At 40.1% G+C, this 20200-nt stretch overlaps 1 protein-coding gene across 6 annotated transcripts in view; it reads left to right on the top strand.

The window, feature by feature from the left end:
- Window positions 1-1584: 1584 nt before the first annotated feature.
- Window positions 1585-20200, top strand: part of LOC122557768 (CD276 antigen homolog) — a 97351-nt gene continuing 78735 nt past the window's right edge. For all 6 annotated transcript variants that reach the window (XM_087996489.1, XM_087996491.1, XM_087996488.1 and 3 more), the window contains exons 1-5: window positions 1585-1721; window positions 6558-6896; window positions 8661-9017; window positions 12062-12163; window positions 14333-14428. In XM_087996489.1, coding sequence (XP_087852615.1) covers window positions 1640-1721; window positions 6558-6896; window positions 8661-9017; window positions 12062-12163; window positions 14333-14428 — 976 coding nt within the window. In that variant the 5' untranslated portion in view covers window positions 1585-1639. The remainder of the gene's footprint in view (window positions 1722-6557; window positions 6897-8660; window positions 9018-12061; window positions 12164-14332; window positions 14429-20200) is intronic.

Below are 20200 nucleotides of genomic sequence, written 5' to 3'. Positions count from 1 at the left end.
CCCCTCATGATTTTATAAACCTCTATAAGGTCACCCCATAGCCTCTGACACTCCAAGGAAAACAGCCCTTGTCCATTCAACCTCTCCCTATAGCTCAAATCCTCCAACCCTAGCAACATGCTTTTAAATCTTTTCTGAACTCTTTCAAGTTTCACAACATCGTTTGGATAGGAAGGAGACCAGAATTGCATGCAATATTCCAACAGTGGCCTAACCAATGTCCTGTACAGCCGCAGCATGACATCCCAACTCCTATACTCAATACTCTGACCAATAAGAAAAAGCACTATCCTATCTACCTGCGACTCCACTTTCAAGGAGTTATGAATCTGCACTCCAAGGTCTCTTTGTTCAGCAACCTTACCATTAAGTGCATAAGTCCTGCTAAGATTTGCTTTCCCAAAATGCAGCACCTCACATTTATCTGAATTAAACTCCATCTGCTACTTCTCAGCCCATTGGCCCATCTGGTCCTGATCCTGTTGTAATCTGAGGTAACCCTCTTTCGCTGTCCACTACACCTCCAATTTTGGTGTCATCTGCAAACTTACTAACTGTACCTCTTATGCTCGCATCCAAATCATTTATGTAAATGACAAAAAGTACAGGACCCAGCACTGATCCTTGTGGCACTCCACTGGTCACAGGCCTCCAGTCTGAAAAACAACCCTCCACCACCACCCTCTGTCTTCTACCTTTGAGCCAGTTCTGTATCCAAATGGCTAGTTCTCCCTGTATTCCATGAGATCTAACCTTGCTAATCAGTCTCCCATGGGGAACCTTGTCAAATACCTTACTGAAGTCCATAAAGATCACATTTACTGCTCTGCCTTCATCAATCCTCTTTGTTACTTCCTCAAAAAACTCAATCATGTTTGTGAGACATGATTTCCCACGCACAAAGCCATGTTGACTATCCCTAATCAGTCCTTGCCTTTCCAAATACATGTACATCCTGTCCCTCAGGATTCCATCCAACAACTTGCCCACCGACGTCAAGCTCACTGGTCTATAGTTCCCTGGCTTGTCCTTACCACCCTTCTTAAATGGTAGCACCACATTTGCCAACCTCCAGTCTTCCACACCTCACCTGTGACTATGATGATACAAATATCTCAGTAAGAGGCCCAGCAATCACTTCTCTAGCTTCTCACTGAATTGTCAGGTACACCTGATCAGGTCCTGGGGATTTATCCACCTTTACCAGTTTCAAGACATCCAGCACTTACTCTTCTGTAATTTGGACATTTTGCAATCAAAACTATAATACAACCAGGTGGTGCCTACCTGTTTGGAATGAACATGCTCTCTCTATACAGCAGAAATTTCCTTTCACAGGTTGCTGTTAAAATAGCAATTTAAATTATGGAAAAAGTAACATTTTTGAATAGCTGTGAACAGCAAAATGTGATTTAATGTAAATTACTTTTCACACAATGTAAGTTTGCAAAAATGGGCTTGCTTCCAAACTTTTTAAAATGTAAAAACTGCTCCTTTAATTACTAGTGAATGATTACGTAGTTATGTTTGAATTTTGTCCTGAAAAGAATTATATTACCAGGTAACCACCATTGGCTGAATAATAACGAAAGTAAAACATTATGTTCTGCAGCAAGTACATGTCTAATGATGTTTGAAAATGCTTTCGAAGCTTGAAGTTTTCAAAACGAAGATGACAATTTGGACTCTTTGCAGTATTGTACTGTTAATTTCAACATCAGGTTGAGTATTACTGGTCGACTTTAGTATTACTTTAGTATTTGTGCAATGATGGTATGTCGTGAGTAATTTAAAAATGGCTACAGCTTTTACTACCGTTGTAGCGAGTATCCTCAAGTAAAAACATAAAATCGCTGAAAATCCTAAACTGGCAGTGTTCGTGGATAAAGAAGCAAAGTGATGGTTTCAGCTTGACCTTATGTCAGAACGGTGAACAATGAGCAATGTAACCGATCTGAAGTACGTAGGCAGGGAATCGGGGAGAGGCTGTCATAGCGACACAACAGTGCGAAGTCACTGACGCTGTGGAAGGATTGATTTGAACGTTTAAAGGGTTCGTGGTGCAGTAATACAAAAGAAAACGATTATCGTACAAGGAAATAAATGAGTAGACCTAGAAAATGTGTAATTGAGAATAGCAAAATAATTGCCAATAGCTGCTCTCTGATAAATGGGGATAATTACTGAATTCAGTGTTGAATCCAGAAGATTGCAAAGTGTTTAATCAAAAGATTAAAGTAGGTTCCCTCCGTCTTACACTGAATTGCATTAGTAACTAAAGTAATTATATTGAAATACAAGAAAACTACTTCTGTGTATTTTTTCTCTCTCTTCACGTACCTCCCGAAGGTAGGAACCCTTTGGAATATTGAAAGGAGCAGAGACGGGAAGCTCTGTGCAATGATGATATTACACAAGATGTTTTGGAACTGATGTAGGATTAGTGTGAAGTCTGGTGGGTTGCAGTGTAAGAACGGGAGGATTCTGTTTGGATTCTCAGTGGGAGATGCAGAAGGTCGGAGCTGAGGGTAAAAAATGGAATGAATATCTTGCTTAAGAGAAATGAATATATATTGAGGCACTAGAACAAGGCCTTGTTAGAACAGATGATAGAGTGTTGAAGAAACTAGGAGAATTGAATCAAACCCTTTGGGAAAGCAGGGTGAAGGCAATGTGTTTGGTTTTGTTGTTAACTCTGTTTCTCTGGATTCGTTGAGTATCTCCAGCTTTTTCAGTTTAATTGCAAAATCCACTCTGTGCTGCATGAAAATGACACAAGTAGACTGTAGCAACTCTTCCAATGTAGTTTGAGCTAAAAGCGTGGCAGGATAGTATACGCCAAAAATTAGATTCTGTTCCTGTTATCACTAAATTCCCCAGACAAGATTCGTATAGAAAAGGATTGCTGAATTACTAGTAAAGATCATACTCTAATATTAAGCATTAGTAAAATTTTATTAGACGTAGTTTTTGAACTTCTCAGTACTTATGAATCATAGAGTCATATTGCACAGAAATAGACTCTTTGCCCAACTTCTCTGTGCTGACCAGAAATCCCATTTGCCAGCATTTGGCCCATAATCATTAAATCCTTCCTATTCATGTGTCCACCCAGAAGTCTTTTAAATGTGATTATTGTACCCACCTCCACCACTTACTATGGCAGCTCATTCCACACACACACAACTCTCTGTGTGGAAAAGTTACCTGTCATCCTTTTAAAATCTTTCCCCCTCACCTTCAACCTATTATACTAATAATTTATAAGCTTACAATTTCAGTGAGCCTTGCAGAAAAATAATTTACCAGATCCTGTAGTTAATTTAATTTTGAAAATAAAAAAATATCTTTGGTTTGTAATTAGATAAACAATCACCTACATAATAATTCTTTGGCAAAGGTAATTTTGCTCTTTGCTATTTGAAGTAAACTCATTTTTAAAAAAAATAATATATTCTACAATGCTGGGAAATGATTAAATAAAACTGTGTGGTGAGTTCTAACTACTTCTTGAGCTGCTGTCATTGCCAGGGATAAGCAATGTTTCGCTGGTTGATGAACTCTGAGAACCATTTTGAATTTGAGGCTGCATTTACACACTATTGTACATTGAAAATAACTCAGTCTCTCATTGTTTCTATCAATTATCGGAAAAAAAAATCATCAGCAGCTTTAGATTACAATTAGTGATGGCAATATGTACAATGTGGAAAGAACTCTACATTAATTCTACTTTTGTTACTACCATGGGGGTGGCACAGTGGCTCAGTGCACCAGGGTCTCAGGTTCAATTCCAGCCTCGGGTGACTGTCTGTGTGTAGTTTGCACATTCTCCCTGTGCCTGCATGGGTTTCCTCCGGGTGCTCCGGTTTCCTCCCACAGTCCAAAGACGTGTGGGTCAGGTGAAATGACCATGCTAAATTGCCCATAGTGTTAGGTGCATTAGTCAGAGGGAAATGGGTCTGGCTGGGCCGAGGGGCCTGTTTCCACACTGTAGGGAATCTAATCTAAGTGTAGATGGTAATATTTAAATAGGCTGATGGGAAAACAAGTGAGAGAGACACCTTAAAAACATGCCAAGTTAGAGGTAGATTATAGATTAGAATTTACTGCAATAAAGAACAATCCGGAAGAATTGAGGAGGACAAAGGTAACTAGAAATATGCCCTTGAATTGTACAGAGTTGCCATGTATGAAGGACACCAGACAAGTGAAAAGTAAAATTGAATAAGTTGTGTATTTCATTTTACACTTGTACAAGTTGTTTGAAACTGTCAGGAGATTCTGATCAGTTTGCCAAAAATGTATTTTATTACAAAAGGTATAAGGAATAATAGCAAAAGCAAATGTTCAGCAACATACTAACATTTATGACCACATGAATTCCTCAAGGTCTTAAAAGTGTGTTATAAAATTATATTTCCCAAAAGAGATAAAATCAAAGATCATGCGACTATATGCTGATCTCTATGCACTTGGATCACCAAATAAGGGAACTCATATGGAAGTAATTTCTTCTGTTAGTACATATTTTAAAGAGTTTCTATCACCTTCTGCTCTTTGATCACAACTTGCCTGTCCAATGCCTCGTTGTTAATTTGTGCACCTGGGACAGTAACACCTTCAATGTGAGTTTCCTGGCCTTGCACCCAATTGGAGCCTGGTTAACTGGCACTTACATAAAAACGGTAATACAACCAAGTGGTGCCTACCTGTTTGGAATGAATATGCTTTCTCTATATAGAAATTTGCATTCATGGGTTGCTATTCTGGCTGCAAAGTTGAGAATCCTTTACTTATAATTTGGAAAAAGTAACAGCAAAATGATAAATGGTGTAGTCAGATCCAGTGCCAGGAAAGGAACATTAGTTTCTGAATCAGGAGGATTAGGTCCCAAAACAAATGGTTCAGGTCCAGCAGTGGAAGAGGGATAGCACTGACTCTGTCAGCAGTAAGGGGTGGTTCCAGGATGGCCAGGTAGGAGTCAAATCTGGTGATGAGGCCTGGGTGACTGGCCCAGAGTGGTCTTGGAGGAGGGGTGGTGTGGGTGGTGTTTGTTGGGTCTGGTGGTGTACGAAGTGGGGCTCACATCACAGAGGCAAAGGAGCTGTCTGATTTGAGGAAATATGGTGTCAGACAGAGGTACAGTTAGGAATATTTGAGATAAATTAGTGGCCTGATAATACGCACTCAGTCTAACATTTCCTCAGTAACTATTTACTTGACCTCAGTACAACTTTCCAAATTCTCTGATTTAAAAGGATAATATCAGAAGGTTCCAAGTGTAGAGGGATTGGCCATTGGGATCCTTAATTTTTTAAATAATTTCTTTTGGAATCTGCTACCATGGGGATTCTGCAGGGTTCCCCTATACAACTTTCATCAATGCTGCAAAACTGATTATCTGGATATCTATAAGACCATAAGACATAGGAACAGAAGTGGGCTATTCATCCCATCATGTCTGTTCCACCATTCAATGACATCATGGCTCATCTGATAATTCTCAACTCCATATTTCTGTCTTAATCCATAAGCATTGATTTCCTCACTGATTAATAATCTGTGTCTCAGCCTTGAGTATGCTCAATGACCCAATTCTGACAGCTCTCTACAATAAAGAATTCCACACTTTAACAGAAAAAATGTCCTCCTCATCTGCCTTACAAGAAAACCCCTTACTCTGAGGTTACGTCTTCTTTTCATAGACTCTCTGACTATGGTATGCAATTCGATTAGATTATTTACAGTGTGGAAACAGGCCCTTCATTCCAACAAGTCCAGACCGACCCTCCCACCCCCCCTACATCTAACACTATGGGCAATTTAGCATGGCCCATTCACCTAACCTGCACATTTTTGGACTGTGGGAGGAAACCCACACAGACAATATGCAAACTCCACAAAAGACAGTTGCCTGAGGCAGGAACTGAACCCAGGTCTCTGGCACTGTGAGGCAGCAGTGCTAACCACTGTACCACCATGCCGCTGAATCTCTCAGCATCTCCTCTATTAAGCTCCTATAAGAATTTGATATGTTTCAATACAGTCTCCTTTCATTTTTTGAAACTGTAATGAGTACAGTCCAAACCTGCTCAACATTTCCTCATAGGAAAATCCCTCCACACCAGCGCATCAACCTAGTGAACTTTCTGTAGGCTCCCTCCTATGCCAGTATACATTCCCTTAGATTAGGGGAGCAGGAATGTTTGTGGCATTTCATGCATCTTGTATAGATTTAGCAAGACCACCCTTACAGATTAAAATTTTGCCAATGACCCAGCCTTGACAGCCCTCTGCAGGAGAGAATTCCTCAGATTCACTGCCCTCAGAAAACCTGGACCAATGAAGTTGCAGCACCCTTGTGGTCTGCTCTGGCCTCAGAGTATCTTGCTGAAAAAGCTTTAGAATCTCCACAACAATTGCTTTAAATTCAACATGGCAGAACTATGTAAATTGTTCTGTTAAACTTTAAAGAAATGCACAAATGTCTTTTATTATGACACTGTTGTGGTATATATGAGATGATTCCATAATATTTTTCTCTTCCTTTAAAGATGCAATGGATCTGGAGATGTTTCAAAGTCCACTGCAAGTATTATTAAATGAAAATGTTCACTTGAAATGCAAGGTGACCGGCTATACTAGTGGCCCTATTGACCTAAAAAGGGTAGGAGTTCAGTGGAAGCTTGATGGAGAAACAGAGGTGTATTCTTTTTCGGGAGGTCAACGTAATGTAAAGCGACTTGGAGCAGTAATTAATGATAGCAATTTACTGAAGGGAGATGCCTCACTTTTCCTTCCGCGAGTACAGATTGCAGATGAAGGAAGATACACTTGCATTGTGTTCCTAACACCCGAGAGTGCAGAACAGACATCAGAAATGAAAGTATCAGGTAAGGATCACAAAAACATATCTGTTTTCCTCCTGCGTTAAGTTATTTAAGGGAATGTGTCAGTCAACACATAATGATGACTTCCTCAACATAAATCCTGCTCTTCATCGAAACTTTGTTGTTCTGTTTTATCCACCAAAATAACATATCTGCTGAAATTATTCTTGTGAAGTGACATGGCATTGCAGTGATCATGCCATACTTGGCTCTCCACTACTGACTCCCATTGAACATGGGGAGTTGTGGCAGGGTCACAAAACCTACATATGTTCAGTTGTGCCTATGTCACTCTGGAAGTATCTCAGGTGCCCTTATTCATCGTAAGGTTGCATGTTGACTTAGTTAGAGATCTGTGTTTAGGGGTTTGATATCTTTGTTCTCTAGAAACAATAATGCATTATTCTTGAACTTCTTTTATAATACATACTTTTTGAAAAGGATCTCACATATATTTTTGATCAAACTTGACCCATATATAACAGATAGACAGTTATAGCACAGAATGAGGTCGTTTGGCCCATCACATCCATGTCAGTCAACTACTTGGAGCATTCAGTGACACCGAGACCAGATCCATCCTTTGCAACACCAGGGACAGGTAGAACCTCAGTATGCAGTGAAACTTAGTGGTTGAATATTATGAGTTGAGGCACACCTTGATGTAGCCAGACACAAGGTGGCCATCGGGATGAGGGTGACTTTAGGTACGGTCATCCCCCATATACCACATTTTCCAGAGTTTTGTACATGGTGTCCCTGTGGACACTCCATCTTTGAGTTCCAGAGCAAGTAGAAGATGGCTCAGATGATCAAGGAGGCACAGACTCTGGGAATGGGCCACTGCCTTATTTTTATTTTAAAAATACTTTATTCATTAAAAATATCTTTATACATACATAATCACAAATGCAGTTCAGTTGTGTACGGTAGCATAACATGGAAACAAACAAGCATTAGAGTTTCACTCTGTCTAAATAAACCAGAGGCATCTCTTACTTGAACAGACAATACAGGAGAGTCTGATAACTGAATGGACTCCCATTTAATAACTGCAGGAACATCTTAGACAAGTGGTCTTTCCTCACTGTGCTTTGGCGGCAGCTGCCCTAGGCTTTAGTGCATCCCTCAGCAAGGTCCTTGACCTTGGAATGTGGCAGTCCACAACACTCGGTCAAAGTCGGACCATTGCCTGTCAGAGTGCCCTCACCTCTTCCATTCCTCTAAGTGATTGCTAACTGACTGTCACAGGGTCCTCACCTTGCCTATACCTCTCTATGATGCTAACTGCCTATCTGCCCCTCTCCAGAAAATTATGCTTCTCCCAATAGCATTCAGTATACTTGCTTCCCTTTTCCCACCTTATGCACTGGCTGCTGGATGGGGTCAGGAATCAGAATTGATCAACAATGGAAATTCTCAAATGAGATTATGACTTTGTGTGTTTTTGTTCTGGTCTAATTTCAAAATACATGCCAGATAAAAAATACAGAACAGGAAAATTTGGGACTCCGATCCCTAAATTTCTTTTCAAACCCATTTGTTTGTTGAAATTTTCAATAATTTATTGACATCACAAAGGTTAATTGTATTCAGATTTGAAAAGATCTGTTTTGTGACATAAAAGAACAAAAAGATGATATTTGATCAAATCGTAATTTTCTCGGTTTTTAATAACTTATCCATACATTTTTACCAGCATCTTATTTTACTGTTATTGGCCTATGCAAGCCAACATATAATGAAATTTGTTTTCTTGCCACACAGCTCGGCCAAGTGTTAGCTTATCCACACGATCTCTTACCATTTTGAGTGGTTTAGAGAGCTCTGTGAGATGTGACGTGACTGGATTTTATCCTCAACAATTGAAGATCAGCTGGATCAAAGTAACAAAGTGGGGAACAGAAAATGTTTCATTACAAAGATACACAAAGCAGTTTGGGACAAGTAGTGATAAAACATTTTATGTATCCAGTCAACTGAACATTAAACCAACAATGAAAGATGATGGTGACAAGTATAGATGTGTAGTGGAGCATTCAACGCTTCCTGATGGACTCACAGTGGAATGTGTACTCACTGTACGAGATGAGCTCTACATCGGGAGAAACAGAACTGTGAATGGTGAGTCGAAGGAAGGAAAAGAAAAGAGTGATTCAGAGAAGTGAAGGGGATAAGAAGATGGTTACACATCAGGGAAAGCAACATTTTGGAATGGGAAAAAGAAAGTGGCTGGTATTGCACGAATGCCTCAATATTAATAACAAATTCAAAATGCTACACAATCAGGGGGAGGTGATGGCCTATCAATAAAAAATATCAGAATCTACTGATGTCGTTGAAACCATGGAGTGCCACAGTGGCTCAGCTGCTGCCTCACAGTGCCCAGGACCCTGGTTTGAATCCATCTTCAGATGACTGTGTGTGGAGTTTGCACATTCTCCCTGTCTTGACATGGGTTTTCTCTGGGTGCTCTGGTTTCCTCCCACAGTCCAAAATGTGCAGGTTAGGTGAATTGGCCATGCTAAATTGCCCGTAGTGTTAGGTGCAGGGGTAAATGTGGGGGAGTGGGTCTGGGTGGGTGTGCTTCGGCGGGTCGGTTGGGCCGAAGGGCCTGTTTCCACACTGTAAGTAATCTAATCTAAAAACCTATGCAGACACAGGGAGAATGTGCAAACTCTACACAGACAGTCACCTGAGGCTAGAATCGAACCTGGGACCCTGGTGCTGTGAGGCAGCAGTGCTAAGCACTGAGCGACCTTGCTGCCGATGTTTGAAAATATCTCTTTGAGATTGTTGCAGTGAATGTGACATAGGTACACCTGTAGGTGCTGTCAGAGAGAAAGGTCTAAAATTTGGACTTAAAAGCAGTGAAGGAACAGTAACATATTTCCAAATCGGATTATGTGTGGCTTTGACAGGGCAGTTGCTGGTGGTGGCATTCCCATGTCCTTGCTGCCCTTATTCTTATAGTTGGTAAATGTTGTGGGTTTAGAAAATGTAATCATAGAAAGCTTGGTATATTGCTGCTATGTGTTCATGAATGTCCTTTAGGGATGAAAACTGTCACTCTTACCCGGTCTGGTCTCTGAGTGACTCCAGACGCACAGCAATGTGATTGACTCTCAAATGCCCTCTGGGAAATTAGTGTGAACCATAAATACTAGCCTAGCCAGCACCCACATTCAATAAATGAAGTTAAGGGAATGATATACACTGCTTCCACTGTACATTGTTGATGGAGAGAATGAATGTTAAGGATCATGGATGGGTTGCTAATTAACCGGGCTGCTTTGTTCTGGATGGTGTCAGGTTTCTCATGTGTGGCTGAAGCTGCATTCATCCAGACAAGTGGAGAGGATTCCATCACACTCCTGAGATGTCACTTACTTGATGGTGTATAAGGTTTGGGAATTCAGGAAGACACCATAATTCCCAGCTTCTGACCTGCTCTTGTAGCCACAGTGTTTATATGACTAGTCCAGTTGAGTGTCTGGTCAATAGTAATCCTCAGGAATCTGGCTAGTGATAATCTTTGTTAATCATTTTACACAAAAGTTTGCACACAATTATGAGATTGATGGGTCTAACAGTTATGTTTTATTGATTTTCCACCTGCTCGGGTACCATATTACAGTATGCAGCTTCAAATGTCTGGTTGCTGTCCTAATTTTACAAATTTCTCCAAAATGATTATAATTTTCTCATAAATTGTTTCCCATATCTCTCAAAGCAGACTGAGCTAAAAATCCTCAAGTTTTTAAAACATTTTTGAAGCATTGTTTTTATTTCAAGATTACCCTTTCACACATAGTAATAAAAGATCTTTGACCATAAGGTATAGGAGCAGAGTTCGACCATTTAGTCGATTGAGACTACTCCACCATTTAATCATAGTGAATGTGTTTCTCAGTCCCATTCTCCTGCCTTCTCCCTGTAAACCCTTGACCCCCTTACAGATCAAGAACTGATTTATGTCTCTTAAAGAGACATGACTTGGTTTCGACAGTCTAATGCTGCAACAATTTCCACAGATTCTCCCTCAGCTTAGTATTAAAGAGACATCCATCATCTGAGGCTGTGCCCTCAGGTCTTAGTCTCTCCTTCAAGTGAAAATATCTTCTCCATGTCCACTCTATCCAGGCCTCTCAGTATTCTTCAATTTTCAGTCAAATTCTCCTCATCATTCTAAATTCTCCTCATCCTTCCGAGTACAGACCAGAATCCTCAAATGCTCCTTATATAACAAGCCTTTCATGTCTGGGCTCATTCCTGTACATTACCTCTGACCCTTAGATACAGGGCTCAAAACTGTTCACAATATTTCAAGTGCAGTCTGACCAGAGCCAAATACAGTTTCAGCAGTACATACTCTGCTCTTGTATTCGAGCCCTCTTAAAATGAATGCTCACATTGCATTTGCCTTCCTAATTGCCAACTAAACCTCTTAAGAGAATTTTGAACTGTGACTCCCAAGGCACCTAGTGCTTCAGATTTCCAAAGCCTTTCCTCATACCCCACACCTCTATTCTTCATACCAAAGTGCAGAACCTCACACCTTCCCACATTGTATTCCATCTGGCACTTATTTTTTCAATCTCCTAGCATGTCCAAATACTTCTGCAACATCAAGTCCTTCTGCTTCCTCAACACTACCTGTACCTTCACCTATCTTTGTTTCTTCTGCAAGCTAAACAGCAATGCCCTCAGTTCTTTCATCCAGATTGTTAATATATAATGTGAATATTGTGGCCCCAACACGGACTCCTGTGGAACTCCACATTCACTTGCTGCCATTCTGAAAAAGACTCCTTTTACCCATTCTCTGCCTCCTGCCAAGTCAGCCAATCCTCCACTCACACCAGTAACTTGCCGCTAACACCATGGACTCTTATTTAGCAACCTCCTGTGCAGCACCCTTTGTTGAAATATGCTCTAGTCTTCCCTTCTGAATACCTGAAGGACATAATCATTTCTAGTATTTACATTTCATGTCTCCTTTTTATGATACCAATTGTTCACATTCTCGGCTTTACTGTTCTGAGGACCTAAGTATTAACATGAAAGCAGCCTGAGCACTTTGTTAAATATCATGGATCATTATCAGTTTTCCTGAAGTTTTGAATGTATTTAAGTAGCTATTTGTTCTTATATTTTTAAATTTTCAGAGCTTCGTGATCGTTCAGTCCTCGGTTTGGCTATAATTTGTAGTATGGTATTAGTATGTGGACTTGTCATTGGAATTTACATTTGGAGAAAACGGTCAAAAGGTAAGAAATTGCTTAAACTTACAAATAAATGAAATACTCTGTTCATAATTTGTTTTCTCTTGTTCAGTTTTGGTCAATGGAAGTTGCTAGCAAGGCCATCACTTATAGTCCATCTCTTGTTGCCCATGAAATAGTGCTGGTGGACCTTTACTTTGAAACTCTGTACTCTGCCTGATGAAGGTACTTCCACATTGCTCTTGGTTATAGTGCTAGAGAATTTTGAAACAATGATGATGAAGCAATGTGATCCATGTTTGAATCATGGGCCTGAACCTCTGAGCACTGACATGGTTGAGTGGATTACTGCTGTGCTTGGAAACTCCCCAACATAATGCTGCTGCACATTGCTTTTGGAATGTTCCAATCCCAATTTTCACTGAAATGCATAGAAGACAGCATTCCTTTGGTATCTCTGTCAGAGAGGAGTAGAGAGAGCATAGGACAAGCCCAGTTTATGCATGAAGCATCACATGGCAACTTTATACATAGAAGGTTTTATTGTCATTGAATGAATGAGTGAATAAATAAGTGGGTAAATGGTTGACTGAGTGAGTGAATGAATGAGTAAGTGGATGGTTAGTTGGGTGACATTGATAGTGTGAGTAAGTGGGTAGGTGGGTGAATGGGTACTCAGGTTGTGAGGTAGCCAGAGCTGGGGCAAATTGGAGGCATTTTTGAACATATGGGGATGTGTTGGGGATACAGTTGGCTGGTTGGAGGTAATCTGGTCATATTGGGAGGGTGTTGTGCCAGGTTGTGAGATTGTAAACACAGAATTTTCCATGACGTTATTGCTTAACCAACATCACTTCACAAACACATTTTGGGCACCCTATTGTATTAATGTTTGTGGGCGTTTACGTAATGAAATTAAATGCCATTTTCCAACATGACTAATAAGGCCACACTTTGAAATACTGCACTGCTGTTAATGCATCTTTAGATATCCTGAGGTTGTTATAGAAAAGCAATGATTTGGAATCACTGGTGTTGGACTGGGGGTGTGCAAAGTTAAAAATCACACTACACCAAGTTATAGTCCAGCGGGTTTATTTGGAAGCACTAGCTTTTGGAGCACTCCTCCCAACCACCTGATCAAGGAGCAGTGCTCCAAAAGCTAGTGCTTCCAAATAAACCTGTTGGACTATAACCTGGTGCTGTGTGATTTTTAACTTCATAGAAAAGCAAATCATTGTTTCTTCCTAACTTATCTTTGTATTAATAATTAACATGAAGATAATATTCTTTGAGATAATGACTTCACCAGAACTCTACATTATTGAGTAATTCCAATAATATGATTAAAATGCCAATGAGTTTTCTGATAAGTGTGATGTAAAAGTATCATCTCTTATTGTTTTGATGAAATCCACCAAGATTAATGTTTGTTCCCGCAAATCCAGTAGTGATGCTGCAATAGAAGGAAAGCAGGAAGTGGGCCATTGTGATGAAAATAGCAGACCAGATTTGGTGAATAATAGTCCATAGATCATCAGGTCCTCTCATGGCATGGGTGATGTAAACATTCTTGTAGTCAGTCACTCACATGATAATGTGGTCAAGTAGGTGCCAATGTCTAGAACAGGAGTGTTGCCATGATGCCTTGTTGGAAGACTTGAGTCGGAAAAGCTTGCAATCTTTACAAATGAGATATCTTTCCTTTGTTTGAATTCAGTATCAAACCCAGACAGCACATAAGATAGCAGTGTCAGAGAAAAAGATGCACAAATAAGCCATTGCTAGGAAAGTGCTCAGAAAAGAAAAAATCTAATGGAAGAAACAGATGATAGAGGTAATAAATGTGTTGAAATGTTTTTGTACTATTTAAAATGGAAATAAAAGAATTGTTTGTCACTCAGGCATTGAATCCATGAAATATGACTTCAGATATTCATGGAAGTATTAACAGTGTCATTTAGAAATCTTTTCTGACCACTCTGGAAAAGTCCCTTAAAGTCATGGTTTCAGAGAGTTTGGAGTTACCTAAGCTTAGGAGTTACACAGAGTGAGTTGGACAATTAATAACCAACTCTAACTTGTAGATCACAATTTAATTACTCCTTGACTTACCACTGAACACCTAACTACCTCCCAGCTATGACCGTTGAGCTCAACTAAATACATACTACATGTTTACAATGTTTCTTATGTATTTTTGTGCTTATGTAGAAGGAAAGTACGCCCTCTCAAATGCTGAAGCCGGTATTAACAATCAAGGTGAACCTTCTGATGAGCTTCAAAACCTGGTTGAGGAAAAAAATGAAGGTTTGGACTTGCTTATGTTATACATTACTCATGGAAAGTTAGACAATTAACAACCTACCCTAACGTGTGGGTAACTATTTAATTATCCCCTTGTCTTATCACTGAACACCTAACTACCTCCCAGCTGTGATCTTCAATTTTTGGTTGTTCAATGAACCATAGAATTTATTATTAAACTGTCTTCTTGGTGTTCAATTATTGTTCAAACTTTGAGCAATTACATTGTTCAATTACTTTGATGGAAAGATGTGTGGAATTTCTTACAATAAATTTCTGTCTTCGAGAAAATGAATACTCATCTTGCCCAAATGTGATGGCAACAGTCACAATACACCATTCCATCAAAACTATTCCATGTTTTAGTTAAGATATTTGCTCAGTTTCTTGATTACAGCTTTAACAAATGGACCTAGTACTTCTGGGGCATTTCATAAAATACACAAATGCACTTAAATGACTTCTACTGTGGACATTTCTAGTTAGGAAACTACTGTCATGAAAAGAAAGAGATCTGACAAGTCATACATTTAATACCATCAGTAACTGCACATGAGAAACCCTCCTGAGAAAGGAAAATCATGATCAATAGATAATGGAGGCAAAAAACGTGATGAAATGCATTCTGTATTATTTAACATGGGGGATATCATTATTCATCCATTTAGGAATTGAATCTGCACATTGTGACTTCAACCATTCATGGAAGTATTAGCAGTGTCGCTAAGGGAGACTGGCCAGAAATCTTGATGGATGGATGTCCTTTAAAAGTGCAGATTGGAGTTTCAAGTGGGAATGGTATAGAAATCCTGACTTAACAGACTGAGGAAATTTCTCATGAAATTGAAAATACCAGTTGACAATTCCCTGCATCTGGATCACTTGGGACAATATATTTAAAGTTGTTGGTGTTGGAGGGATCTAATTCAACTGAGCTGAGCAGCTACACAAGAAAACTTTGAGGATTAAAACCTACTCTAAGTCCTGGGTTATGTGTAAAACTGAACTTCCGACTGACAAGTGGCCTCATCCCTTTTCTGGAGCCACACCACAAACAACCCCACCCCTCCACTGAGCCAAGAAACACTTGATCATGATCTGGATTCCAACCCTGACTGCTCCAAACAGCACACTCCACCTCCCAGGACTCAGTACTTTTCCACAACAAATCAACAAAGCAACCTCTCCCCCAACCATTGGATCCGACATGTTTGCTATCCTAGGACCGTTAACAAATTTTTCCTTGATGGAAGGATCAACAAACAGGGGTCAAATTTAAGCTCAGCAGCAGCATGTTTAGAGGGGATGTGAAGACATTTGTTTTTTTCACCAGAGGTGGTGGGAATATGGACCTCACTGCCTGGAAGGGAGGAGGAGGCAGAAAGGTGAAAGTGAGGACTGCAGATGCTGAAAATTAGAGTCAAGATTAGAGTGGTCTGGAAGTGCACAGCAGGTCAGGCAGCATCTGAGGAGCTGAAAAATCAATGTTCTGGGCAAAATCCCTTCATCAAGAATGTGGCTGGAAGCCTTGCGGGTGGAGAGATAAATAGGAGGGGATGGCGCTGGGGAGAAGTTAGCTGGGATTGCAATAGGTGGATGGAGGAAGGGGTAAAGGTGATAGGTTGGAGAGGAGAGTGGAGTGGAATGGAGAGGAGGTGGGAAGGAAGGTTGACAGGTGGGACAGGTCATGAGGATGGAGCTGAGCTGAAAGTTTGGAACTGGGGTAAGATGGGGGGAGGGGAAGTGAGGAAACTGATGAAGTCCACATTGATGTCCAGGGGTTGAAAGGTTCCGAGGGAGAAGATGAGGCGTTCTTCCTCATCGGGTGGAGGCTGGTACAATTACAACATTTAAAAGGCATCTGGATGGGTGAATGAATTAGTCAAATGCTGGCAAATGGGACTAAATTTATTTAGGATATCTGATTGGCATGGAACATTGGATCTGAAAGGTCTGTTTCCGTGCTGTACATCTCTATGACTTTATAACTCAATGACTCTATGTGGGCAAGGTATCATTCCTGGAATCTCAAATTCGAGAACTGATGGCATTTCCATCTAAAAATTCCACTAATCTGTCCTTGCAGGAAATATGTAATTGATTCAATGGTTTGACCATATTAAGATATTTTGCAAATGCATTGCAGGGCTATTTGAATCACAAAGTTATCAAATAGTTTAAAGAATAGTTAAATCATGTTGACTGAGGTTAATGTATGGCATCAAATGACTAATGGGATGCTACATACACAGTGAGTAGCAGCTCTGCAATGTTAGAGAGAACATTAATGCAGCACAAATCTGAAAGGTAGTATGATTTGCACTGAGCTCACACAAATATGTTTGTAATTCATTATTACGTGATCACTGCATTGTCACTGCAAACACTACTCCTTTATGTTATTGGCTTTACATTATCTAGCTTGTATCTTTTTGATGATGTAGAGTCACAGGAAGTCTCTGAAAGTTAACAAAGAATTGCTTGGGACACAAAAACGATACAGAGAATAACTTGATAGAGAAACATTAATTGCTGTGATTTAAAGTGTGACCAATTAAGAAGTAATTCTCTGAGTATAATACCTGATCTAATGCAAACTTCTGATAATGGAATTAGGTTCAAGGTCTGGTAAATTGGTATTGACCTGACAGTATGTTTCATCCTTGTCTGTGCATCACTGGTGCACTGTACATGTTTGCTACCAGCTGTAATATTTGATTTCAGCGCACTGCCAGTGATATCCATGTTGTTCAGGACCTGCATTGGCAGGTCCTTATATTGTGAGAGGCTACAGTTACTTAAAGCAGCTCCTATAGTGGCCTTACATTGTTCCTGCAAAAACTAGTGCAATCAAGTGCAAACTAAACTTATTCTCAGACACTTCTAACAACAATTAAAATGTGTGAGGTAAATCTGCTAAGGTTTTTATGAAGCACTGAAGTAGAGATTGAGGTGGTGAAGTTAAAAAGGCCAGGTGTGCTGTGTTCTGTGGGGTGTATGTAGTATTCTCACATGCATTTAAAAGCTGATGGAAACAGAGCAGGTGAATGTCATAATGTTGTTCCAAGACCATGACTACTGTTCAGGAAGAACTTCAACAATCCCACTCACTTTATCAATGTGACTGTATTCACCTCCAAAGGAGATTTCCTGCCAAGTACACCATTAACCACATTCTCTGTATTGCTACCAACTAGCTACCAACAATCAGTGTTGAAATTTCAACTTATCTGCTGAACCCATTCATCACATAGTGAACTGTGTATCAAAACTTGCAGCCACAACCCACAGACCTCAAACACTGCAGCATTCTGACCATGCAGAGTTCAACTGTTTGTGCACTTTTCAAAAATCTTTCACCATTTGATATGATTCCCAAAAGTACAGAGATTTACGAGGGCTGTGGTCAGCTTTGAAAGATGAAAGTCCTTGGTCTAAAAAGCATGCCTGATCTCAGTTGAAAATATGTACAATTTCTACCTAAATTGTGGTCAGTTTCCTGATGGCAAAAGCCATCCTCATGGTAGTGACAGCATCAGCACTCAGGGGAACCTCAGCCCACCAAGGTCACTGAGGTTAAATGGAGGACTGCTTGGTCTCCATGTGAAATGACTGCTTCAGCCATCAGCAACGCTGGGTCCTATATTTCACAAAAGCAGGTTTACTTCCATGTTGTAACTGATGGAGGTCCTCCCTGTTTTCCCAAATATTCACCCCTAAAGACACATCAGAAAGGATCTCTCCTTTTGCTCCTTTGCACTATGGAGCAAACCATATATACATCAATCAGCAGATTCTCTGTGTCAGATTATTGTGTGTTGGTCTCCCATGCCACTTCTTGAGAAAATTTCATCTTAGAAATATTAGAACGTCATTGGTAAAAAGATACAGTTTCACAGTTGACATCATTCTGGCAAGGTAAAATTCCCAGCTTCTCAAATTCAAGAACTCATTGCATTTTTGCCTGAGAACTGAACTGATCTATCATTACACCCAATTTCATAGATGCCACAACAGCCGGGGAAGCTAACATTCTAAAATCGTCAAATTCAAGAACTGATTGCATTTCAATCTAAGAAAGCTATTCACCTGTCCCTCTAACAAACTGCACAATTTGTACAATGCTTTGAGGACTTTAACATACCCCACAAATGCATGCCTGGAGCAAAATCATTATTTTTCCATAGAGACAGTTGGACTGAGCACAAATAAGATTTGTGTGATCAATCATTATCACTGTAGTTTCTACTCCCTTATATTAATGGGGTTATACTGTCTATTTTGTATTTTTGTGATGATGTAGAATCCCTGAATGTCATTAAGCTTCAGGAAAATAACTCTGCAAATACAAACCAAATGACAGTATGTGTTTAAACCTTGACTTTGCAAAAGAGGTGTATTGTACATTTTTGCTAGTGGCAACATTACTTGATTTCAGTGTGCTATCAACGGCATGCATGTTGTTCATTGGCTGCATGTATCAGCAGGACCTTACATTACAGGGGAGGCGCTGACCGAGTACATTATTGCTGGAATGTTAATCCAGCGACCTAGGTAATATTCTGGGACTGGGTTCAAATCCCACCATGGCAGATGGTGGTATTTGAATTCAATAAAAATCTGGAATTTATTGTCCAATGATGACTGGTTCATCTGGTTCACTAATGTCCTTCAGGGAAGGAAACTGTCATCCTTACCTGGCCTGCATGTGACTCCAGACACACAGCAATGTGGTTGACTCTTAGCTGCCTCTGGGCAATTCGGGTACAGTTCTGGTCACTGCATTATAGGAAGGATGTGGAAGCTTTGGAAAGGTTTCAGAGGAGATTTACTAGGATGTTGCCTGCTACCAGCACCTTTAGTGGCCTTACATTGTCACTACACAAATTAGTGCAGTCACTTGTAAAACAAATATGTGGTTTGACACTTTCATCAATGGTTAAAAGGTCTGAGGTAGCATGCATTAAGTTTTTCACAAGGTATTGTGTTTGATATCGAGATGGAGGGATGTGCTGCCCTCTGAGTGGAGCACGTGGTATGCACACAGATGTTTTGAAGCTGATGGAAGCAGAGCAAGTGAATATTGCAATGTCATTCCAAGACCATGAATGCTGTTCAGGAAAACCTTTAACAATCTCACTCATGTTGCTGATGTGACTGAGTTTGTGTACAACAGCATTTCATCCCAATCACACCATTCACCACATCCCCATCTTCCAATACCCAACTATCAGTCCTCAAATCCAAACCTGTCTGATTAACTCCTTAATCACTCACTGAACACTGTGCCAAAACTTGCACAGACATCTTCAAGCCCTCAAACATTGGCAGCTGTTCAAGCATGCAGCATTCAAGTGTTTCTACATGTTTCAATGACTTTTTATCATTTGATATGATTGCCCAAAGTAGAGAGATTTCCCAGAGCTGTGGTCAGCTATACAAGGTGAAAGCCCTTGGTCTAGAAATCAGTGCCATTCAATACACATGAACTCAAAGGGAAATATGTAAAGTCATAGAGTCAGAGAGATGTACAGCATGGAAACAGACACTTTGGTCAACTCATCCATGCTGACCAGATATCCCAAACTAATCTAGTCCCATTGGCCAGCCCTTGGCCCATATCCCTCTAAACCCTTCCTATTCATGTATCCATCCAGATGCCTTTTAAATATTGTGATTGTACAAGTTCCACCACTTCCTCTGGCAGCTAATTCCACACACGTACCACCCTCTGCTTGAAAAAGTGCCCTTTAGATCCCTTTTATATCTTTCCCC

The sequence above is a fragment of the Chiloscyllium plagiosum genome, unplaced genomic scaffold (genome assembly GCF_037043375.1).
Source record: "Chiloscyllium plagiosum isolate Xiang-an unplaced genomic scaffold, Cpla_swu_hap1 HiC_scaffold_18, whole genome shotgun sequence".
NCBI lineage: Eukaryota > Metazoa > Chordata > Chondrichthyes > Orectolobiformes > Hemiscylliidae > Chiloscyllium > Chiloscyllium plagiosum.
The sequence above is the reverse complement of the archived record's forward strand: the minus strand, read 5'-3'. Positions and strand labels throughout refer to the sequence as shown.